The sequence below is a fragment of the Aulonocara stuartgranti genome (assembly GCF_965226115.1).
Source record: "Aulonocara stuartgranti genome assembly, chromosome: 8".
NCBI classification, from domain to species: Eukaryota; Metazoa; Chordata; class Actinopteri; order Cichliformes; family Cichlidae; genus Aulonocara; species Aulonocara stuartgranti.
In genome coordinates, this window is record NC_138959.1 from 30,584,851 (window position 1) to 30,609,906 (window position 25,056).

Consider the following 25,056-nt stretch of genomic DNA (forward strand, 5'->3'; position numbering starts at 1 on the left):
GTGGGATTTGTATTGAGCGTGCAGTGCAGAGTGATCAGACACATATGTGCTGTTCCACAAACGGGATGTTTTTATTGTAGTCACTGTAGCAAGTGAGATCATTGAGAAATAAACCAGGAGAGATCAAACCACAGATCTTAAGTCCATGATACAATCTGAAGGAAGAGACAAGGCTCACTGTGTGGAAGGCTGAGATACTCGTCACTTCTGCAGACGAGCAGCAGAGATAGTTCAACAGGCCACAGAGTATTTTCCCAAAAGTCTCGGGGATCATTGAGATGTTTTCTGGCAAAACTGAGAGCAGCCTTTGTTCATTTTGCTCAGCAGGGGTTTCCATCTTAGAGTGGGGGAACCCTAAAATCAGCTGTAGTGGCTCTTTACACAAATCAACAAGATGCAAGCAGGTATTTCATGAACTGTCCTGGCTGATTTCCACCCTCTACACTGACAGGACGCTGTTTACACAGTCTTTTTTTTCTATATTTAAGCATCACCAGCTGAAATTCATATCCATCTCTGTTACACTTGATGTAACAGACCACGAGCACCACAGCCATTGTGCATCAGTCACACGCAGTTCTTTACTGTAAACTAACCTGATTATCCTGCACTAACCTGCAGAGGATTTTCATGTGCTCTTTAAATAACACAGTTGGTTTGCTTTGCAGCGTGTTTCACAATATGAGAACATGAGGAAATCCATGCAAGCTTTAAATTTGCATCAAGCAGTCCTGAGCAGTCCATACCTTTAAATATAAGCTCTCCTCTTCCTGTCCTGTATTCTTTCTCCATCTCTGAGTGAAGTTATCTCAAACTCGTTTCTGTCTCTGTGAAATACAGCAGCTTTTAGCTGCAACACACTGTGAAACAAACTGCACAAAAACAGTTTGTGTGTTTGCTGATGTTTGTTGAGCTGTGTTAAGGGTTCAATATTTAGGAGGAGAGTAAAAACAACCATGGTCCAGAAGAGCTTGGTCAAACAATTGATTTTAATGACCACACGCAGCGTGGTGAGATGTACACTGCAAAACATCAGCTGTAGATCTCCGCCCAAAAAGACACTTCAGATTGCTTTTGATTCATCAGGGTTAACGCCCCCTCATGCGTCATCAGATACAATACATGCATACGTCAAATCAAAACCACAATGACTTTTAACACAGTTTGAAAAGAACATCGCCTCGTCTCCATGCCAGGTCCATCTTCTGACTCTCGCTTCTCCAACTTTAACACAGTGTACTCAGAGTTAGGCCTTTCTTTTATAATGCAACAGAATCAGCACATACACATTTAAGATTATAACAAGCATTCAAAAGCATTTAAGATTATAGATTTAACTCAACAGTTTAACGTGGTTATAACTGCACCTGTAATAAAGGCTAATTGGCTACCAATATGTTTAAACATCTGAATACAATATCAATGCTGTAGATTATGTTATTAATGTCATTACTGCAATGGTAATGATGATGACCATGAACCATAGCAGTGAAATAATTTCCCTGATCTCCACAGCTGATAGAAACGTTGCATTTGAAATTACCTGCCACGACATGTTACTCCCTTTATGCTTGATCGTCTTCTGTAGGGCTCATTAGATGCTGAAGTACCGCGGCCACAACTTATGGACACCTGCAGTCGTTCCAGAGCTGTGCCAAAAAATCAAAACCACACAGCGGCCCACTTGGACCCTTTACTATGGCACACGTCATCTCTTTTTATGTGACGTCCCCTGGTGATTATTTTAAATGAAGGCTCAGAGTGACAGAAACAATAACTCCCTGTAAATTTGTTGAACCAAAAGTAACGAGAAAATGTAAGAAGTTTCAAAATAGGGCGGCTGTGGCTCACTGTACAGGGAGTGCAGAATTATTAGGCAAGTTGTATTTTTGAGGAATAATTTTATTATTGAACAACAACCATGTTCTCAATGAACCCAAAAAACTCATTAATATCAAAGCTGAATGTTTTTGGAAGTAGTTTTAGTTTGTTTTTAGTTTTAGCTATTTTAGGGGGATATCTGTGTGTGCAGGTGACTATTACTGTGCAGAATTATTAGGCAACTTAACAAAAAACAAATATATACCCATTTCAATGATTTCTTTTTACCAGTGAAACCAATATAACATCTCCACATTCACAAATATACATTTCTGACATTCAAAAACAAAACAAAAACAAATCAGCGACCAATATAGCCACCTTTCTTTGCAAGGACACTCAAAAGCCTGCCATCCATGGATTCTGTCAGTGTTTTGATCTGTTCACCATCAACATTGCGTGCAGCAGCAACCACAGCCTCCCAGACACTGTTCAGAGAGGTGTACTGTTTTCCCTCCTTGTAAATCTCACATTTGATGATGGACCACAGGTTCTCAATGGGGTTCAGATCAGGTGAACAAGGTGGCCATGTCATTAGTTTTTCTTCTTTTATACCCTTTCTTGCCAGCCACGCTGTGGAGTACTTGGACGCGTGTGATGGAGCATTGTCCTGCATGAAAATCATGTTTTTCTTGAAGGATGCAGACTTCTTCCTGTACCACTGCTTGAAGAAGGTGTCTTCCAGAAACTGGCAGTAGGACTGGGAGTTGAGCTTGACTCCATCCTCAACCCGAAAAGGCCCCACAAGCTCATCTTTGATGATACCAGCCCAAACCAGTACTCCACCTCCACCTTGCTGGCGTCTGAGTGGGACTGGAGCTCTCTGCCCTTTACCAATCCAGCCACGGGCCCATCCATCTGGCCCATCAAGACTCACTCTCATTTCATCAGTCCATAAAACCTTAGAAAAACCAGTCTTGAGATATTTCTTGGCCCAGTCTTGACGTTTCAGCTTGTGTGTCTTGTTCAGTGGTGGTCGTCTTTCAGCCTTTCTTACCTTGGCCATGTCTCTGAGTATTGCACACCTTGTGCTTTTGGGCACTCCAGTGATGTTGCAGCTCTGAAATATGACCAAACTGGTGGCAAGTGGCATCTTGGCAGCTGCACGCTTGACTTTTCTCAGTTCATGGGCAGTTATTTTGCGCCTTGGTTTTTCCACACGCTTCTTGCGACCCTGTTGACTATTTTGAATGAAACGCTTGATTGTTCGATGATCACGCTTCAGAAGCTTTGCAATTTTGAGACTGCTGCATCCCTCTGCAAGATATCTCACTATTTTTGACTTTTCTGAGCCTGTCAAGTCCTTCTTTTGACCCATTTTGCCAAAGGAAAGGATGTTGCCTAATAATTATGCACACCTGATATAGGGTGTTGATGTCATTAGACCACACCCCTTCTCATTACAGAGATGCAGATCACCTAATATGCTTAATTGGTAGTAGGCTTTCGAGCCTATACAGCTTGGAGTAAGACAACATGCATGAAGAGGATGATGTGGACAAAATACTCATTTGCCTAATAATTCTGCACTCCCTGTATGCTGGACCAGTGAAATTCTCCTTTCTGTCAGTGTAAAGATGACATATTTAACTGTTTTTCTACATGATAAAGAAAAAGCTGATGTGACAAAGACAGAAATCTGTCGGCACGGCTCTTTGTACTTAAATCGTAAGAAATAAACGTGTAAGATTACAGAAAAAAGCCCTGACAGCTCATTGCCCAAACTGCACAGTTTTTCCTTTCGTTTTTTAAACTGTAGTTGTCAATAGAAAATTGATTAACCGCATAAATTAACCGTATAAAGGTTATACTGACAACAGGAGGGAATGTCAATAGAAAATTGTATTTGTTTAGTCAGTATAAGCTTTTAATGATATAAGTTTATTCGTGATAGAATGCTGCATGATGATCTCTTCATTGCTCAGAACTGATTGTTCTTTATGAAACGTGTTCTGATATTCGTATCTGAATCTTTCCACAGCGATAGTAAGAAGTTGAACAAGCAGTTCTGACATCGCACACACACACACACACACGCACACACACACACACACACACGCACACATGTACATGCTCATGTCACTGAACGAATGTATTAATTCCTGTTGTATAAAGAAAGAAAGCAGACGGTGACAGAGCGCGAGTCCATGAATGTCTCCTGTGCGAGCGCTCTGTGACCGTCCTCACGAGTAAACACAACTGCAGTGTTTGTGTTTTCTAACTCAGGTGTCTCAGCTGAAGAACTGCGGGGTGATTTTTAAAAATCCCCTGTCAGTAGTCATATAAAACAGAGATTTCTGTAGTAAAAAGTGAAAAACAAACTTTTCTGTCATTTAATTGTTATTTGCTTGATGTCTTTGTGTAGCATGAATGGCAATAAAGGAGGTTTTTATCACTAGGAAAAGCTGTAAAACTTATAAAAACACGGTTAAAAGTCCAAATTTCATGCTTGTGCTTCTTTGTGGTGAGCAGCAGATCCAACAAGTTAAGAATTATTAACGACTTCAAGCGAGCGTTCAGGCCTGTGAAACTCATTTAGACACTCAGACAGTGAGCCATGGCTCTGTGGTATGTGCACACATCTCTGCCATTCAAAGACACTTTGTATAACTTGATTTTATGTTATTTTTCAAATGTACATATTCTTTTTCAACAAAGCAACATTTTATTCAGTGTTTTCATGAAAATAGTATTTTTATGCATTAAGTACTACTTGGGAGAACACACCTGAGGTCTAAGGCCTGGACAAGTTTGAAACAATGGAAAATAGCAGAAAATAAAAACAAGTCTGCACTCAGCTTTGCAGTCTTCCATTGAAATGCAGTCAGATGCTGCCCACTTTACGTTTTCACAGTTGTTTGGTGGTGGCTATGGCGGAGCTGCCACAAGAGGCCAGGTGGATGAGGGAAAGGTGAGGCAGGAGGAGCAGAGGCCCGAGGCGGCCGCCGGTCCGAGTGTCAGGTGAACTGAACTTCAGGTAAGAAGTTCTGACCTGCAGTCTATCTGGGTCAGATATAAACCAAGTTTAGGTGGAGTTTATTTTCGTTGTGCTGACTTTTTACAGTCAGTTACAATAACTCGTACTGCGTACTAGCCAGCATGATGGAGTTTCTACAGCTGGGTGGTGCTATGATGTTACTGATAGTGAACTTCATTTTATTCATAAGGTTAGTTAGTAGAGTTGCCAACCGTCCCCTAAAAAACGGAATTGTCCCGCATTCAGAGAAAATATTACTCGTTTCGTATTGAGGTGAAAAGGAGCACAGTTTGTCCCGGACTTCAGCTACAATGGAAAAAGACACAAAGCTGGAGTTATTCTGTGTCTTTACACTGTCAGCTGTCTCTTCTTCTCTCATTCTCTCACCCTCCCTCTCCTGTTTCTACTTCAATCATGAAACTGATCAATGATCAGCTGATCGTCTCTCTCGTTAGTTTATCGCCCACTTTGCGCCAGAAAGAGGAAGCCAGCGGTTGTCGCGCTAAAAAACAGCAGCACGTTTAAGCTTGATCAGCTGTTGTTAGAATTTATTTAATATTACTTTCTAGTATCAGCTGATGTTTGCTGGAGCCACAGCTGTAAAGCTGCTGGTCATGATGTCGGTTTGGATATGTGGTGAGAAACATCTCTCTCTCTATGACAGCTGGGATAGGCTCCAGCGCTCCCCGCGACCCTGAGAAGGATAAGTGGAAGCGAATGAATGGATGGATGGATTATTAGAGTTACAGTCATACATATTTTCAGAAGCTTGTATTTAATCTCCATAAGAAACAATCATATTTAGCAGCATGAAAATTACATATTTATTTAGAAAATTACGTATTTTTATTGGAAGATCATGAGGGAGGAAAATATATGGTTCTTCAAAACAGAAAAATAAACAAAAAATCCATATTATGGAGTTGACAAGTGGTGACACACGAGTAGAAAGCAAGATATTATTTCTTTCAAAATGACCATTAAACCTTAACAACCTTTGTAATATCACAAGACACATCATAACAATTCTGTTTTTGCACACGTCAAGTTCTACATCTTAATAGTTCACCAGCAAGTAGCTGCCTACTACTCCTTGATTCCTAAAGTACTCTGTGGTTGTGTGTTTAGACCCTGCTGGACTTTCTCTACTTTTGACTCTCTGTGCTAGTTTCCAAAACCTTCTCTTCTGCCTTTTTTCTCTTCCTTTCAGATCACTGATGTTCTTTATTTTTCCCTCTTTCACTCTATTTGTCCATCTTTCCCTTTATGAGAAACTCAGGCTGGCTGTTAATTTTTTCTCTACTTATTTTTTGATCCTCCCTGTTCCTTCTCTTTTGTTCCTCTACTGACAGCTTCCCCTTTGCTATTCTAGCCTGAAATGTACCATTTTGTAATTGCTATAATTTTTCTGAAGCATATGCATTTACACATATTAAGGATGAATATTCACAACACAAATATGTATTAAGCAACAGAAATGCTATCCGGTCTTTAAGTCTGATGTCATTAGCCGTTTCCAGGTCCAAACTCCGCTGCAGATCCCAAAGTCAAACGAACTCTGCGGCATCACTGAGAGTTACAAACTGTCTAAATTCTTTCATCTTTAATAAAATGATCAGTGTGGCTGTTTTACCAGGTGTAACATCCAGGCATCCATGAAAACAGAATATATGAAATTTAACAGAGTTAGAAGTTAGCTCGCCGGTTTCCACCTTAACACCAGCTCTGTTATCACTTCCAACATAAATGAAGACAAAACTAAACAGCAGTGGCGTTTGTAGGGTTACTGATGTTGGACTAGCTGGTATATAATGATGTGCTACATGATTGCTAGCGACACAGCTATGTTAGCGTAACATAAACACAGTGAAACTTTTTTCCACTTGATAAAAGTTAACGTGAGGGTTCCCGATGGTTAGGCTGACAGTGATCACTGACTGTTTTTAGGGGCTTGTTCAGATTAAATAGAACAAGATAAAAAAGAATAAAAACATGTTAAAACACAACAGCCTTAATAAACACAGTAGTTTGGACCCGAAAGCAGGGTTCATACATCATCACTTAAAAGACCAGCTCTCGGGGCAGAGATAGCTCAGTAGATAGAGTGTTTGCCCCATGATCGTTGGGGGTTCAAATCCACTGAACAGCGGCTATCCTGAGATACCCTTGAGCAAGGTACCGTCTCTACACACTGCTCCCCGGGTCATGGATTGGTAGCTGCCCACTGCTTCACTGAGTAAATGGGTTAAATGCAGAGGACTAAGCATTTTCCTACAGGATTAATAAAGTATACATTAACTATGAGATTCAAGATCAGGCAAATTCCATAATATTCAACACATCTGTAAAGCAGAAATATCAGTAAAATACACAGGAAGTAATATGACTGAAATAGTAATAAAAATAACTTAATATAATTAGTGAATAGGACACTTTTGTGACATTTGCCAAAATCATTAGAAAAAGGGTCAACACCGTCAGGCAAAAATCCTGATGGTGCTGACAAAATACCCTACTTTCTCTCATAGCACGTTTTTCTGACAGACGCCATCTTGTTGTTCATCAGTTGCTTATGGCCTCTACTGTGGTGTTGATGCACTATGGGTGTGACAAAGAGTTTTTTTTATCAGAAAGGTATGCAATAAATGAAATAAAAATTAAAAAAACTCACCAGAGCAGTGACCTCATGGCATGTGTATCAAACAGGAAGTGGTAAAGGGGTCCTCACAGTGTAAGTTACCCACAATAATTCCTGATTTTTTTGTACTTTTTAAAAAATCTGATGGTGTTGACAGAAACTTTGGACATGTTTTGTCCCTTATCTCAAGAATCACTGATATATTCTCAAAATCTTTCATAAACTGCCTGCTTTTCAGGAATGAGGTGGTAATTCGATTTTGGAGCAGTTCTTGAGCCATAACCTTTCCTCACTGTCACTGGTACAGTGCTGCACTGATGCCTTCCTGAGAGCAAATGCAAGCACAAAGAGTTAAGTCAGCAGTTTTTTGATGAGCTTTCAATATTTCCTTTAACTAACGGGGAGTGAGGTCCTTTTATCTCAGGCATGTCAGGAATACTGAAACCTGGGCTGACTGACCTGACCACAGCCTCTATGACTTCAGCATCACTGTGTCCTTTACACAAGAGGCCGACTGGCCCACAGATCTTGACACCTCTCCTTACTGTCACTTCTTGAAGCCTGTTTGCTGCTGTAGGAAACACGTTTTATGGAGCTGTCAGCTGACTCGGCGATGTTCTGTTCACTCTTTGACACACCCTGCTAATTGCTTATATTAACATCTCTTGGCTGGTCTGAGAATGGGTTGGCGTTCCCCGGACAAGCTGGAGGAGGCTTCTCTGCTTGGGCTGCTGCTGTGTTACTGCTGCATTTCTGCTCATCAGACTCACCTAATGAGATGGCTGGAACTGTTTCTTTTTGGCGAGGTGTCTGATGTCAGCTGGCAGTGATGATGATGATGCCACTCGAAGCTGCTTTTTCAAGTTTGATTCAGTTAGTCTTGAGTGGAAGCGCCTCTTTGCAAGAGTCAGTTTTGAAAAGACGTGTTCAAAGTGGTACGTTGTCCCAAACAGAGATGCAAATTTCAGGGCATGTCTCGCCAGGATGGGAAAAGCCTCAGCATGAAAGTACAGTTTGTGAAAGTCCAGCAGAGAGAGGCTGTTATACTTAGCTTTGAGCTCGTAGTTGTTTTGCAGCCCAATTATTTCCACTTGGAAAGTGTCTGGCACAGATGGTTGCACATTAAACGGCGTAGCAAACATCTCCAGTTCCTTTTGGATATTCTTCACATCTTGAAACCTGTCATTAAATGCCTGAATGAGTTTTGCACAACGACTGTTGTTGTGATTTGGCGCTACACAAATAAAATTTAACTGAATTTAGAATTTGTTTGTTTTCTTTTATTGTGAAAGAACTATAGAGGAAGCGACCACCTTTTCGCACATGCGTAGAAAAACATCCTAGTTTCCGGAACCGATCAGGCAGCCAAAGGCAACAACATGGCTGCTGATAGCGATGTGAGTTTGTTTTGTAACATGTCAGTGTGGTTGTTAAGCGCGCTGTAACAATACGACAGCTGATTTTACGTTTACGTTTGTGTTTTGCAGCCCGAGTCGGAGGTTTTCGAGATCACCGACTTCACCACTGCGTCCGAGTGGGAGCGGTAAGCCAGCTGGTCATTACTCTGAAAACTAGGATTAGTCCACAGCTTTACGTGTTCCGCACAGCTCGCCCTCGGGAGACACGAACCTGCATTTATTTCTTCAGGCCTAAACATAACAACATGATTGTATATTACAGCGAACCTAACCTCAAATAGTCAAGCTAAAGAGTGAGGCTGTGTATCTGTGCATATACATTTACCACCACTCTGATATCGCACACCAGCATCACTAAAACTATAACACTGCACAGATATAGATGTGCTTCCGGTGTAGATGAATAGGAAGACTGGTGCCATATGTGTGAGCCATTTTTAAATAATCTTCTGGATATTGATTACCAAACAAACTATAGCCAACTAAAATGTATTATTACAAAATGTGCGTTAAATAAAATGCATTTTCCAAGAACTGACCTGTAATTAGACACATTTGTCAATAAGGAACTCACCTGCTTGTTAGGGCTTGAGCCAGAAGTTTGAACTAGGAGTGGGTTTCCATAATCGATATTCCAATTAAAATCGATTTTAGCTTGAATAAAGTGATATTGATTCATTAAAATGGTTGTTTGTACTGCGTTGTCATGTCCTAATATGTTGATCCATTGGTTGGTGCAGCTCGTGTGTGCAGAGGCAGTTCAAATGGCTGCAGCCTCTTTAACGAATCACAGTTAACATTTGCATTCAGTCATATTCATTGCTTACTGTAGATGTAATATTTAAAGCACAGTGTGCTTGGAGGGAAATTCATTTCTGAAGATTAGTTTCAGTGGTTATTTAGCATGAACCAGACACTGTGCATGTATGCTGGGCTAATCTGTTCATCTGCCTGAAGTTTTGTGTCCAGAGTGGAGGAAGTGCTTAATGATTGGAAGCTGACAGGGAACACTGCACGGAAGGTTTCTCCAGAGAAGGTATTTTTTACTCATCAAATCTTTACATGCGTGTGAAGTATGCAGAAAGGAAGTATCTCACCTTCATCGTATGATGCTGCATTATCTGAACACAGGGGGAATACACCAGTGGAACCTGGGCGGAGAAGTCGCAGGAAATTAATTTTGCTGACTTCAAGTTCTACATAAGCCACTACTTTCTGAAACAAGAGTGTGAAGAGGATGATGGGAAGGACAACCTCGAGGAAGGTAGAGTCACTTTGTCTGCACTATTATCAACATCAGCTTTTCATTGACTGTTTGTTGTGAATGATGTCGACAGTGTTGGACAGTCCTGCTCAGTGCACATGCAGGCTGTGGTGGAAGGACCGTCACGTTTTCAGAATTTTGTTATCAGAACGATGACAAGCTGACATCCAGACTCCACACCCTTTATTATGTAGCTTTAGTTTTTATTATCCTGCAGGTTTGCAGAAATATTTATTATTATTAACATCATCCCAGGGCACAGCTGTGGGCCTCCATCCTCTGGTTTTCATGCTTTGACTCTGGCTTGTACCACAGCCTGCTCCCACACCACTGTTGAAACACTGATGAAGTAAACCTTGGAAAAAGCACGAGGTTTGGATGTATCCGCTTAAAAAAAGGAATAAACACCTTTTTTCTTTGTACAAATAAAAGCAGGCAAAGCAGAAATGTTACCTGGATACTTGCTTATTTGGTTGTGAATGGCAGTGGGCGTCCACTGAGGAGGGTAGCAAGGCTCCATCTTTGAAATTGAACGCTGCACTGAGGTCTAGCAGGACAAGCACAGAGATGAGTCCACTGTCAGAGGCCATAAGAAGATCATTTGTAACCTTCACTAAAGCTGTTTCTGTGCTGTGATGAGCTCTGAAACCTGACTGAAACTCTTCAAATAAACCTCTGCAGATGATCTGTTAGCTGTTTGACAACTACTCTTTCAAGGATGTTTGATATGAAAGGAAGGTTGGAGATTGGCCTGTAAGTCAGCTGGGTCTGTCCTGTACATCACTAGAGACACCAGTGATGTACAGGACAGTAAATTACTGCCACCTTGTGGCCGCAACAGAAATGAGCATCTGTGAAAGTCAACCCAGTACAGTTATTTTGGTAGATGTCCCACTTTAATAATCATATGCACCTCAGATGGTGTTTAAAATGAACAATGTTTTTGACACAGTTCTTCTATTGGCAGATGCTATACCGTTGGCAATGCAGGATCTTCTCTGTATGAACAATGATTTCCCTCCACGAGCCCACTGCCTGGTCAGATGGTAAGTTTAGTCTTTACTTTTTATGCTAAAAAACTGCTTCACTCAAAGTGGAGTGGAGTCATTTATCTGCACGCCTCACAGCGAGAAGGTCCCGGATCAAATCTGTGTGGAGATGCATCCTGTAACTGTGCCTGCGCAGGTTTCCTCCACAGTGCAAAGATGTGCATGTTAGGTTTGTTACGGATTCAAATATTGAGGATGGATACAAGAGGAAAAACCAAAATAACAACACTGGTCCAGCCGGGTTGAGTCAAACGATGATTTTAATGATCACACGCGTGGGAGATGGACACCGTACGCAGACAGCATCAGATCTCAAAATGGTGGAGCATTGATCAAACTCTTATAGCCTCTAGTGGCCCCCACCTAATCATAAAGCCTAAACATTCACATTCTTTCCCTCACACGGCGCCTAAGCTACGACCTTGGCTCCCTGTTTATCTGCTCCTGCTGAGATGGGGCAGAAAACCTCTCCAGTATGTTCTGTTCTCTTCTAATCAGACAAATAAGGCGATGACTTTCTGCGAACACTATTTCTTATAACTCAGCAGTATAATGCATCATAAAACAATATCATTCATTCACAATAAATCAGCAGTCTAATGTAATGCAAATCAGTTTAACAAATGCAATAGTTATCAGCTTCGTCTAATTCAGGAGAATAATGCAAACTAAAACTACATAATAATTCACAATCTTTAATTAGGGGTCTAACATGGCATAAAATAATATTATGATCCCACAGGTTAAATGGATATGTGAGCTAGATACAGTGCATAGCATAAAGTGCAACATGAACATATAGTTTAAGTGTGTCTTTCATTTAAGAGAGCAAGTCCAGAAAGTGCAAGTGTTTCTGGCTTTGAGTTGCCAGAAAGACTTCGTAAATATAAGCAGAGAATCATAGATGCGTCTACAAAGAGGTAATTCAGACAATTTCTGAATATTTTATTTTTCTTCAGAGTGTAATAGTAAAATAATATCCCATTGATTAGTGATGGTCTTTATTGTTACCAAGGGATCTAACAGCATACAGAATGAAGCAAATGTTTCTTCCATCCTATGTGGATAAATGTCTGCTGTGATGCTGTATGTCTTGGTAGGTTTGGCATACGAGAGTTTGTGGTCATCAGCCCTGGAACGAACTGTGAGGCCGTCATCAGTGAGTCGAAATGCAACCTGCTTCTAAGCTCCATCTCCATCTCTCTGGCCAACAGTGGCTGGTAAGTTACGGTCATCGCACTGCGTGGAAGGTTTTGTGAGCACATTAGTGCCTCCTGACGGTGTGATGTGTGTTCATGTTTGAGTTTTAAGTGTGCAACTGAAGGAGTGATGGTTCACCCTTTGAAGGCGAACCATTTCTCTCTCACTATCGATAACGCCACAGTTTTCCCTTCTCCTCAGGTTAAGAGCTTTGGTGTCATCCTAGACAGTTCACTTTCCTATAAATCTCACATCAATAATTTCACCTATTCTGCCTGTTTCCATCTATGCAGCATTTTTTTTTTTGCCTGTCCCATTTGGTTCTTTAGCCGTCAGAATTGTTGTCTGAAGACCAACAAGGAGACCCAATGGATTTACTTTGCCAAATGGATCATCGTGGCATTGCCGTACTGGTCCATTTGATCGACCTTTGTTGTTGTTATTATTTATTTTATTTTATTTTCAGTTGTTACAGACGGGACAGACATGACTGAGGGATAGGAAAGGGAGAAAGAAAGAGGAAGGAAAAGAAAAACAGAAGGGGAGAGGGACAGTGAGAGAGGGCACTTAAAAAGAGAAAGAAGAGAAAAAAATCTCCTGGATCACCTGTTGAGAGAAAAAGAAAAGAAAACAAGCAAAAAAAACAAAGCAACATACTAAACACAACACCATCGCATTAATCTAGCTAAGTGTAAACAGCAGTAAATACTAAATATTGAATGTTGTTGTGCAGCACGCAGGACAGACAGCGCACAATGTGCTTGGAAATAGCACCAATAAAGGTGTAGTTTATGTCTATGAACAGTGAACACCCGTGTGCACACCTGTGTGGATCAGCGCGCTTGTATTCAAAAGGTTTCCCCATGTAACGGTCTGCAAGAGGATGTAGAGAGCCATAGCCCATTCTCCAGGGCATGAAGCAGGCATGGAGGAGATCCAGGCTCCAGACATCCAGAGGCCCCAGAGTGTGAGAGCCCAAGGAGGACCACCGGAGGGGCATCCGTGCCACCCTCCTGGGAAGAGCTGAGGAGAGCCCCAGACGAGGGGTCACCCCAGTAGCCACGGAGCAGAAGCCAGAGGGGGCTGCAGTGGCGTGCCCACCGGCTCTGCCGGCAGCCAGCTGTGCCAGAGTGAACCGAGCCGCAGGCCCGAGGGCCCCCTTTGCCCAGGAAGAGGCCCCGATGGCCAGCAGAGAACGGGGGTGTGTGAAGACCCCAAACCTCCCTCCTCTCGCTCATGTGTAGTGTTGCTGCGTGTTGTTCTAAGGTGCATTTAAAACATGGGAGAGCATGGTGCTGCTGCCAGAGAGCAGCAGGTGTTAGCACGGCCCCTCCCGAGAACCCTCAATGTCTACATGGATTTAAAGTTGAGAGGTGGGCACCGGCGCCAGAGGTGGGGTATGCAGCGTTAACAGATTACGTCCTTCTCTCTCCACCCAGTCTTCGTCCATTCTTGTCCACAGTCTCGTTACCTCCTGTATTGACTACTGCAATTCTCTTTTGCATGGTCTCCCCCATAAATCCCTCCATAAGCTTCAACTGGTTCAGAACTCTGCTGCTCGCATTATCACCAGAACCCCCTCCTACCAGCACATCACCTGTTCTTCAGGAACTTCACTGGCTCCCAGTGGAGTTCCAGATAATATACAAACTTCTGCTCACCTTCAAGGCCATTCATAACCTCGCTCCTCCTTACCTTTCTGACCTGTTCAGCACTACCTGTTCTGCCCGCTCACTTCGATCTTCTTCTTCTATCCAGCTTTCTGTGCTTCCCTTCCGCCTCAGCACCATGGGAAGCAGAGCTTTCACCTGCTCTGCTCCCAGGCTGTGGAGCTCTCTGCCCCCACATATAAGAAACACTGGTTCTCCCCCAGTTTAAATCTCAACTCAAAACTCATCTGTTCAAATCTGCATGTTCACTGTGAATCCACTGTTTGTTCATTTTATCTCTTACTTTTGTTTTTATTGCTCTTCATTGTGTCAGTGTTCTGTTATGTGTTTTTATCTATTGTACAGTGTCCTTTGGTGTCTTGAAGGGCGCTTTATAAATACAATTTATTATTATTATTGTTATTCTACTGGAAGAAGAGTTTTACATTTAGATTGGCTTTTATTTTTTATATTATTTCACTATCAATCTGAAAAATGTTAAAAAGCCTTTAAATTAACATGGTCTCATCCACCCCATGCCCCCCCCTTTAGACTCACCCCTGTTTGCTGCAGGTAAAATGCGACGGTTGCAGGCTGTGACATGTAAACATGGTATCAGACTAAATGAATAGTTCATCAACATATTTGAATGTAGCCTGACTTCTGTAGCTTTCCTGCTGTGATGGAGGACGAGCTCTTTCAGAATAAAGGTTTTAATGATTTAACCCTTTCATGCACAGTGGTCTGCAGCTATTCAAAGGCTGTTTTCTTGTATTTGTGTTGGTGTTGATGGTAAACTTGCACAGAAACACTACACACTGATGTCTCCATACCCTTCATAAGTCAAAACCGATGTTGTCCACCTAAGTGGACATTTAAAAAATGAAGTTCAAAAATCTTATATTCATTCCTAAAGAAGAATAAAAATCCTGATTGATGTTGTCATCATCCACACATGAGGGTTAAATGTGTTCAGTATGTTCCCAGAAACAGCCGACAATGACGAGGTGTAATCCACGCCTGTACAGAGAGATTAATGCTGCAGCTTGTTACCATAAACATGAGCTGATGTCTTCCTGTTGTCATCAGGGTTGTTCCCTGTTCCCTCTGCCTCCAGTCAACATCGCCATTCGCTTCACCTACGTGCTCCAAGACTGGCAGCAGTATTCATGGCCACAGCAGCCTCCAGGTAGGCAGTACATGTTATGGTATTAATACACAAATAAAAAAAATGTAATATTATTATTAAGAAATTATAAAAAAATTTTAAATACATGTCAGCAAGTGGCTGACATCCAGAAACCCTGCCAGTGGCTTTTAGGAGGCGTGTGTGTGATGCAGGTCATGTTGTTGTTTCCTGTGGAACGATTGTACCTGCTGGTTCCAGGTCGTTCTTCTGATAAGTCTTTTCACTCGTCTGTCTGAAATCGTGTGGGGAGCGCTTGGTCGTGGCTGGTTTATCGTAAATAAATAAAAACCCTGCAGGGGCAACGCCAGGTTTATGGCCCCAACAGTGCTCACTGGAACCTTAGAAATTCTTCTGTAGCCGATGCCATCAGTCTTAAGTGTGCAAAGGTCTTGAGAGAGCTTGTTGGTTTTACCCATCATGAGACGCTTCTTGTGTGAAACCTGGCTAATGAGGCCATAGTTGGGACTGAACCGGCTGATATTAATTTGCACTAAGTGGCAGGATTGCTCTGTAATTACTCATAAATGTGTCTTTTTGCACCTTTCTTTCTGTCCAATACATTTCCCCCGTGTCATTCTTCATTGTTAGATGTCATGTACGGACATCTATGGTAGCGCTGGGTGATATGAGCAAAATGTAATATCACAATATTTTTTTGCTATATCACAAAACACGAAATAAATCACGATATGTTTAAGTTATTTTCAACCATATAGGATCTAAATTTGCACTTATTCAAACCGACCATTCAGGATGGTTTTCTATTGTCAACATAAAAATGATCTGAATGAACTGAAATGTTTTCTTTTAACCATCAGCTGCACACAGAGGATTTTCACAGATTACAGTATAATCACAGTAAGTCTCTTTCTGTGGTCAACACTAGACTTTAACATCAAAAGATCACAGCAACAAAAAACGACGTCAAGAAAAGAATCATGAGTCAAAATAAAACGACTGAAATGAAAAAGCTGCCCTGTTGTTCCTATAAAAATGACAAAAATAAAAAAAATGGATGACATCAAATTACAGAAACAAGTCGAGACAGTGACTATAAAACAGTTTATTTAATGTTTGCTTGGTGTGCAGGGAGACGTTGACATGCAGGGTTCAAAACATCGTTACTTTTGCAGCGAGATTCATTCTCTCACCGTCTGAAACTCCTGATGTCGCCATATTTTTACCTGTTCAATTCCATTTTATTTATACAGCACCAAATCACAACAACAGTCGCCTCAAGGTGCTTTATATTGCACAGTATCGTACAATAATAGATACAGAGAAAAACCCAACAATCATATGACCCCCGATCAGCAAGCACTTTGGTGACAGTGGGAAGGAAAAACTCCCTTTTAACAGGAAGAAACCTCCAGCAGAACCAGGCTCAGGGAGGGGCGGGGCCATCTGCTGTGATTGGTTGGGGTGAGAGAAGGAAGACAGGATAAAGACCTGCTGTGGAAGAGAGACAGAGGTTAATAACAGGTATGATTCAATGCAGAGAGGTCTGTTAATACATAGTGAGTGAAGAAGAAACACCCAGTGCATCATGGGAATCCCCCGGCAGCCTACGTCTATTGCAGCATAACTAAGGGAGGGTTCAGGGTCACCTGGTCCAGCCCTAACTATATGCTTTAGCAAAAAGGAAAGTTTGAAGCCTAATCTTGAAAGTAGAGATAGTGTCTGTCTCCTGAATCCAAACTGGAAGCTGGTTCCACAGAAGAGGGGCCTGAAAACTGAAGGCTCTGCCTCCCATTCTACTTTTAAATACTCTAGGAACAATAAGTAGGCCTGCAGAGCGAGAGCGAAGTGCTCTAATAGGGTAATATGGTACTACAAGGTCATTAAGATAAGATGGGGCCTGATTATTTAAGACACAGGCATCGAACTCCAGGCCTCGAGGGCCGGTGTCCTGCAGGTTTTAGATGTGTCCTTGATCCAACACAGATGATTTAAACGGCTAAATCACCTCCTCAACATGTCTTGAAGTTCTCCAGAGGCCTGGTAATGAACTAATCCTTTGATTCAGGTGTGTAGACCCAGGGTGAGATCTAAAACCTGCAGGACACCAGCCCTCGAGGCCTGGAGTTGGCAAAGCCTTATTTAAGACCTTGTATGTGAGGAGCAGGATTTTGAATTTTCACCATCGTACGTAGAAAAACTCACAATACATCGAGTTTATTTGTTATATTGTTTGATTTAAAGTTGTTTCTCTGCATGTGTGGATTGGATGGGTTGTTACCAACATCTAGTGAGAATTTCATGTGAACATCACCTTTAGAAATATATGTAGACAATTGGTGATGCGTTCAATATGTTTTACGTGTGTGTGTCACAAACAGAGGTTGGTTGTGTTACTGAACTCCCTGACTGTGAGGACGCCCTGGGTGGGCTCTGGTGACAGACTGCCTGCTTTGCTGTTTGGACGATTATTCAGTTTTTTGTGTTTTTTCTGGCAGATTTTGATGCGCTCCTTGGTGGCGAGGTGGGGGGGGTGGAGTTTGGGAAGTTTCCATTCGGTGCCTGTGAGGAGCCAATAAGGTAAAAACTGATGATACTTTCTAAAAATTACAGTCACATGTTTTCTGCACACTGAGCAGTCGGTGTGACGGCTTTGTTGCTTATCACGTGGTCTCGGAGCCTCTTCATCATCATCCTTATCTGTGGGTCTGAGGAAGACTTACTTTGTTTGCTGTTACTGTGTAATAATAATAATAATAATAATAATAATTGTTATTATTATTATAATTAACTCCAATAATAATCCATCAAGACTTTGTGGATATGTTTTAATCTCTGTAAAGATTATTATAAAATGTTGTGAAGGTTTTGTCTATTTCAAAAGGATCTGTATTAGTAAGATAATAGTTTGCAGGTTTACTCGATTTTAGGCTTTTTCTCATGTTAACAGTAATTGAGGTTACAAACGTGGCAGGTCTTTCTTTTAATCACAGCTTTCTGTCACTCTGGAAACACTGTCATTTCTTCTCTTTCAGAGTCTGCTGAAGATTTTCCATCAGTGCAAAAAACCATTCAGGAAGCTACAGTTCAAGCGAGCAAGCTCCTGCAGTCCCCCAACCAGGACTACAAGAAGTTAGAGGTCAGTGAAAACTCGACCGGACTTTCCACAAATAATTCAGTTTAAAAGAAAGTATCATTAGATTCACCCAAAAAAGTTTTGTTTTTAAATAAATTATTAATTGATTGTTAACTGTGTTTGTGTTGTAGTTAGGGATGGGTACCGGTATCATGGCACCGGTTCTGACATAAACGGTAGTAACCAGACCGAAAAGCAGCGCACATTTCGGTGCTTTATTTCGGTGCTTTTTTTTTCCTGAGCTGTGATACACTTTAGATTCTAGCCAATCATTTTACGTTTCCGAGGATAGTAGGCGGGGCCAGGTACGTACGTTCTTTTAGAGCAGAGCTACAGATTCAAAATGTCCAAGGCGAAGCGGTCAAAGTCTGGCTGTACTTCACAGCAAAAGATGCAAACTCAGCAGCAACAAGTGCTTTAAGCTGATACTGTGATACTGTCAAAGGAGGTAACACCAAGAATCTGATGAAACACCTGGCGACGCATAGCGTTTTTTTTAAAAGCCGAGAAATGCGCCGTATGATAGCTTGCTGCGAGACCTCACACCGAGCACATCTACTGTGGGTGGGTTGCCAGTTATCGGACCCGGAGTTAGCAACATCCCCCGAGAACCTGAAGAGGAGAGTCCTGGCCCCTAGCCCTGCCAGTGTAGCAGGAATGATGAAGATGATGATGCAGCAGCAGCCGTTCTTCTCTGCGTGAGTAGGCTAACCACGTTATTACATTAATGTACGTAAGGTGAACTAGCAAACATCATCATAGCTACATGCGGCTGTCTTCTTGTTTGATGGCAGATGCTCCCTTCACCCTGGCCAAAAAGGCTAAAATGACCAAAGAAAAAGTGGAAAACAGTTAAACATGAGAGGTTTTTGGACAACGTTTGTGTTTTTCCATTGTTTAAGCACTGCTTCCAGCCAAGAGTGATACCATATATGCCACATAGCTGCAGAAAAGGCTAACATTGTTATCTTTTTACAAAAAAACAGCTGAACACGAGAGGTTTTTGGGCCAATTTTGTGTTCTCCATTCTTTAAGCACCGTTTGAGCACCGGCACCGTTTCAAAAGTACCGGTTTGGCACCGGTATTGGATAAAACCTAAACGATACCCATCCCTAGTTGTAGTTGAGTATGTGCTGTACATGAGGTGATTGGACAGTGTGCACCATGGCTGAGAACTTGGCTGATAATTATTATGACTGTTGATGGTTGAACCATGAAAACAGGGGTGTGGTGCAGTGGGATTGTAGTGGGAGCTGGAGTAATAAACTCCAGTGCTTCCTCAGTGATGGCTAACTTTTTTCTAAACCTAGGTAATTCCTTCGGCTGTTCCCACCTGGGCTCAAAGCTTTTATACTCTGCTGATATCGGATGTGTTTATCAGTGATCGAAAACAGAGACTGAGATTGTTATTATTGAGTTTGATCACACGTTAGGTGCATTAAACACCTGCTTTAATACTGTCCTAAAGTCTGAGAACAATCATCACTTCTTCACATATAAAAATGTTCTTCTCACTAGCACTCAGTATCCATACAGCCCCTTTTCTTTGAATAACACTGTACAGCTGCACAGCTAAACCCCACCATGTTATTTTTGCTTGATTGGACAGTCTTGTTGTGTAAAAGTATTCTTGGCTTTCTCGAAGTACATTTAAGTATGCCATGTATCCACTGTGACTCCAAACACGCCTTTTACACCCCGAGACTCAGCCTATAACGTTCCACGTAGGAAAAACCATGTACAGTAACAATGTGGTGTATGCTGTACAGTGCAGCGAGGAATGCTCAGACCTCTACATCGGAGAAACCAAACAGCCACTTCACAAGCGCATGGCACAACACAGAAGAGCCACCTCCACAGGACAAGACTCAGCAGTCCATCTGCATCTTAAGGTCAAAGGTCACTCTTTCGAGGATGCCAATGTTCACATTTTGGACAGAGAGGACAGATGGTTTGAAAGAGGAGTGAAAGAATCCATCTATGTCCACTGTGAGCGACCATCTTTGAACAGAGGCGGGGCTTACGACACCAACTCTCTGCCATCTATAATCCAGTTTTGAGATCCCTTCCCAGACGCCTTAACGCCCACTCACATCCTGGGCCATCTGACCTCAGGAATTCGCATGATAGGGTGGGGCCAGGTTTCACAATGAACACACCCGAAACTCTGGCTGATTGGGACCCACACCCAGTTTCACACCTTGGCTCATGTGATTAGGTAGAGGATCATCAGGGGGTCCTTTGTCCCTCTTTGGGGGGGAAACTCCCACTGGGTTTAAATCTGGGACTCTCCACCATTTGACCTTAGAACTGAAGAAGCTTCTCGGATGAGAGGTGAAACGTCTTCAAGCAACTTAGACTATGTTTAACTGTGTTATAGAGTCTGACAGCTGCCGGTAGCGCTCCTTCCTACACTGTAGGTGTAAAAGTCTAAGCTGAGCAGCTGCTGCTGTCGGTCCCTAAGTCGCGGCTGAAATGCAGAGGAGACCGTGCCTTTTCAATTGCGGCTCCGATGCTCTGGAATAACCTTCCCCTCCAAATTAGACAAGCGTCATCAGTGCAGGTCTTTAAGTCCAGATTGAAAACCTATTTTTATTCCCTGGCTTTTAACTGTAGGAAACTGACACCTTCTTATTATTTTATTGTATGTAATGATTTTATGGTATTTTTAATTTGGTTGTTGTTTTGATCTGTGTTGTTCAGCACTTTGGTCTGCCTGGTGTGTTCTTAAAGTGCTATACAAATAAACGATGATGATGATGATGTTTCTTTCTCGCTCATGTTGGTGGTCTTATTTATAGTTTTGGTGTCTTCAGGTTTTACATGTTCTTATTTAAGTGTTTTGTTTTGTGGGAATATTGTAACATTTCCCACATTGTGTGTTGTCTCTAGGTTTGTGAGCTCCCTGCTGGAGGAACCAGAGGTGGTAGTGACAGGAGCAGGCCAGGGCCTGGCTGGCAGTATAATCCACAGACTCTTCATCAGTGCTCAGAGGGTAACTCTCACTCTGCCTCCGTGTCCTTCCCACGTCTTGCTGTCAGTTTCATGTATACAGTCATGTATTTGTCATCTATAGAGACATCTTTAGAGGTACACACACACACCAGTCAACCACTTATTCAATATCAGCATCAAGAATAGGTCGGTGTCCCGGTCCTAGAACAAGACATGAAGTCAGCGCTGTTTTATTTATATATACTTCATGTAGATGAAACTGGAAGGACGTGGTCAGCACTGATGTAAAGACGCAGTGTTGTCTGTCAGTGTCAGGAGAGTCTGCTCTATTGTAACGTTGTTTCTTCCTGAAACACACAATTGCTGCTGCTGTGCTGTGAAGCACGTTCAGAGCTATAAGAACCAGTCTGTTTAACTATCAATGAAAAATGAAGAATTATCAGTTTGACTGTGTGACAATTCTGCAGGAACAAAGTTGTGCAGCTCTCTCCACAGTGGAGCAGATCTCCTTCCTGTCTTTGACGCTTCTTTTTCTCTTTCTGCTGTAACAACTATTAATGTGCATTTGTATATGTTTACAGTGTTAGCAGAAACAAAGCTTTGGTGGCCGTGACTCCAGAGATGGAGCCGAGTATCTAATCGAATCATCGGTTTGTTCTTTAAGCCTTAAACGTGTCCATCTGCTCCACACTGGATCCCAGATTGACTCTGATGCATCAACTGGAACATGAATCCAAAATCCTGCTCCTTCAAGGTCTTAAATAATCAGGCCCCATCTTATCTCAAGGTTCTTTATTTGTCACATGCATAGTTATACAAGTATAACACACAGTGAAATGTAGCCTGACACGCTCCTCGACATGTGCAAAAAAATTGGGGGGGGGGGGGGGGGGTGAAAAAAAACACCCAGCACGCCCCTGCGGGCGGTTTATCCTTCAAGCTCGGGTCCTCTACCAGAGGCCTGGGAGCTTGAGGGTCCTGCGCAGTATCTTAGCTGTTCCCAGGACTGCGCTCTTCTGGACAGAGATCTCCGATGTTGTTCCCGGGATCTGCTGGAGCCACTCGCCTAGCTTGGGAGTCACCGCACCTAGTGCTCCGATTACCACGGGGACCACCGTTACCTTCACCCTCCACATCCTCTCGAGCTCTTCTCTGAGCCCTTGGTATTTCTCCAGCTTCTCGTGTTCCTTCTTCCTGATATTGCTGTAATTCGGAACCGCTACATCGATCACTACGGCCGTCTTCTTCTGTTTGTCTACCACCACTACCACCTGGCAAGACCCCAGGTGCAGGCTGTGTAAAGATGCCCCAGAGACAATCCAGCACATAACAGCAGGGTGCAAGATGCTAGCAGGCAAGGCATACACGGAACGCCATAACCAAGTGGCCGGCATAGTGTACAGGAACATCTGTGCCGAGTATAACCTGGAAGTCCCGAGGTCAAAATGGGAGATGCCCCCAAGGGTGGTGGAGAATGACCGAGCTAAGATCCTGTGGGACTTCCAGATACAGACGGACAAAATGGTGGTGGCTAACCAACCGGACATAGTGGTGGTAGACAAACAGAAGAAGACGGTCGTAGTGATCGATGTAGCGGTTCTGAATGACAGCAATATCAGGAAGAAGGAACACGAGAAGCTGGAGAAATACCAAGAGAAGAGAAGAGAAGAGCTCGAGAGGATGTGGAGGGTGAAGGTAACGGTGGTCCCCGTGGTAATCGGAGCACTAGGTGCGGTGACTCCCAAGCTAGGCGAGTGGCTCCAGCAGATCCCGGGAACAATGGTAATTTACCGTTGCCATTTTACAGTTATTAACTGTAATTTTTATGCACATTTCTTATAGTGCAGTTTTTATCTCTCTCCTACCAAAACTCACTGAACCAGCAGCAAAAGAAGATCCAAACTACGCTTCACATTTGATAAACATCGTCATGAACTCCCTCTGACTTTCACTGCTCTACTTCCAGCACGATAAAATTCACACTTCATGCACAGCTCTCTCTCTCTGTACTTCAAGAACAGTTTCTCATCTCAAATTTCTGTTTTCTGCATTAATCATTCGCTTATTACTAGGGGTGCAACGATACACAAAATTCACGGTTCGATATATTTTCGATACAAAAAAAATTTTCATGCCTTTTTAATTTGTCATTTATTGAAATTATAAATATATATTTTAACTCAAAAGTACAGTTTTTCAATTTAATGTTGCTGAAACAAAAGTAATTAAAAAAAATAAACATATCTCAGGGCTCTCAAAATTTCAAAATCCCTGGTAGCCCTTCGGGCAGGGACTCTTCAGTTTTTGGTAGCCCAAAATAAATGTAAGTAGCCCGAATAAAAAAGAGAGCAATTTTTTGATTGATGTTTTGTTTCTGTTACAATATTATACATTAAAGTATAATAAGTTGATAAAATAAATTACAAATTTTGTATTGTTCGATACATATGCGTACCCGTCAGTCTACCGTTGTTTACAGCGCTGTCGGCCGCTGTCTTTTTTTTAAAAACTTTACTTAAATGACCTCGGACAAGAAATCCTAATTTCTGCCGTTCAATACTGATGAAATTTAAACTTTTTAAAATTATGCAAACTTGCAGAATATTTTTAAGGTTACCTGCTATAAAAAGCCAGGACTGGAAAATCTCTTTCATGTTTTTCTGTTTTATCCTCAGTTACTTTCACACAAAGGCATGTGCTGTGATGCTCACACCTCTGATGAAGTCTCACAGTGTCAGTACTGATAAATGATCAGAACTATAATATTTCTGACTGTCTGAGGCTAAATCCAATCAAATCGGGACCTCGTGAATTGGAATCAAATGGATTATAGAAATCAGTGACGATACCCAGCCCTAGTGAGCAGCCTAGGCCCGGCAGAAGTGGAGGTAGCTGTGGGTAATAGTAAAGATGAAAAGAACTATTGATAACTTTTTGTTAAGGCCTGATCCGTCTGAAGTTCATAGCCAGCTCTGACACGGAGCCATCAATCTCTGAGCGTTGAAAAAGCACAGTGTTTCCAGAAAACACATTACAGTATATGCTGCGATAAATGCACTGCCCAAGTGTCCCCTCTAACACTGCCTTTCAGCAGCAGGCAGCAGCAAACAGGTCGTCAGAGGCCGATGTGATGATTAAGTTTGACATTGTCTACAATATTGCCAAAGAGTGCCAACGCTCTTTAAGCACAAGCACTTTTTCAGTAACTTATCTTTCTTGTAGAAATGTGCTCCAAACAAAGAACTTTGTGTTGACAAGATTGTTAGTTAACCATTTACAAATTAATAGTGTCTGTATGGACAGCAATTTCCCCCCAAAAAGTGCACATGTAAAACTGTGGTTTTAAGCAATGTGGTTGAAAAATTTGGGTGCGCCTAACTGGTGCTGGTGCGTCTCAGAAAAAAAGAAAGACGCACCAGTGCAACCACAGCAAAAGGTTAGTCTAGAGCCCTGGTGTGGCAGATAAGTTAGACAGGAATTACAGGACTCTTTGCTTTCTGAGAACTGCAGTTTGCTCCACCTTCTGAAATGATGAAATAAGCCGTCTATCAGGTGACACAGTTGTCTGTGGGCACTGAGAACTGGCTAACATCTGCTAAATGAATTTAGAATATAACACTCATGGGGAGTGTAATAGTCTAGCTTAGTTATAGCACAGAGGCTAACAGTAGCCTGGCTAACAATAGGCAGATTTCCACACATAGTCAGACCCTCTCTGCACGCTCACTTTGAGACAGCAAA

General features: G+C 42.2%; 3 protein-coding genes across 10 annotated transcripts in view; 2 read left to right on the top strand and 1 right to left on the bottom strand.

The window, feature by feature from the left end:
• Window positions 1-21,347, top strand: part of LOC309713612 (rab3 GTPase-activating protein catalytic subunit-like) — a 30,730-nt gene extending 9,383 nt beyond the window's left edge. For 6 of the 8 annotated variants that reach the window (XM_082545396.1, XM_082545398.1, XM_082545397.1 and 3 more), the window contains 8 exons: window positions 8,984-9,039; window positions 9,872-9,950; window positions 10,046-10,178; window positions 11,146-11,224; window positions 12,328-12,447; window positions 15,166-15,265; window positions 18,259-18,362; window positions 21,253-21,347. In XM_082545396.1, the coding sequence (XP_082401522.1) occupies window positions 8,984-9,039; window positions 9,872-9,950; window positions 10,046-10,178; window positions 11,146-11,224; window positions 12,328-12,447; window positions 15,166-15,265; window positions 18,259-18,360 (669 nt within the window). In that variant the 3' untranslated portion in view covers window positions 18,361-18,362; window positions 21,253-21,347. Of the gene's footprint in view, window positions 1-8,788; window positions 8,894-8,983; window positions 9,040-9,871; window positions 9,951-10,045; window positions 10,179-11,145; window positions 11,225-12,327; window positions 12,448-15,165; window positions 15,266-17,721; window positions 17,804-18,258; window positions 18,363-21,252 lie in introns of those variants that run through there. The other 2 variants (XM_082545402.1, XM_082545401.1) reach the window with 2 other exon arrangements.
• Window positions 1-25,056, bottom strand: part of LOC309713046 (uncharacterized protein) — a gene marked incomplete at its 3' end in the record, with an annotated part of 462,222 nt that overhangs the window by 349,271 nt on the left and 87,895 nt on the right. The gene's annotated exons all lie outside the window — the stretch shown is intronic.
• The window catches only part of LOC309713594 (signal transducer and activator of transcription 5B-like), a 52,797-nt gene continuing 49,008 nt past the window's right edge, over window positions 21,268-25,056 (top strand). The window contains exon 1 of the mRNA XM_082545359.1: window positions 21,268-21,355. The gene's annotated coding sequence lies outside the window, so the exon portion shown is untranslated. The remainder of the gene's footprint in view (window positions 21,356-25,056) is intronic.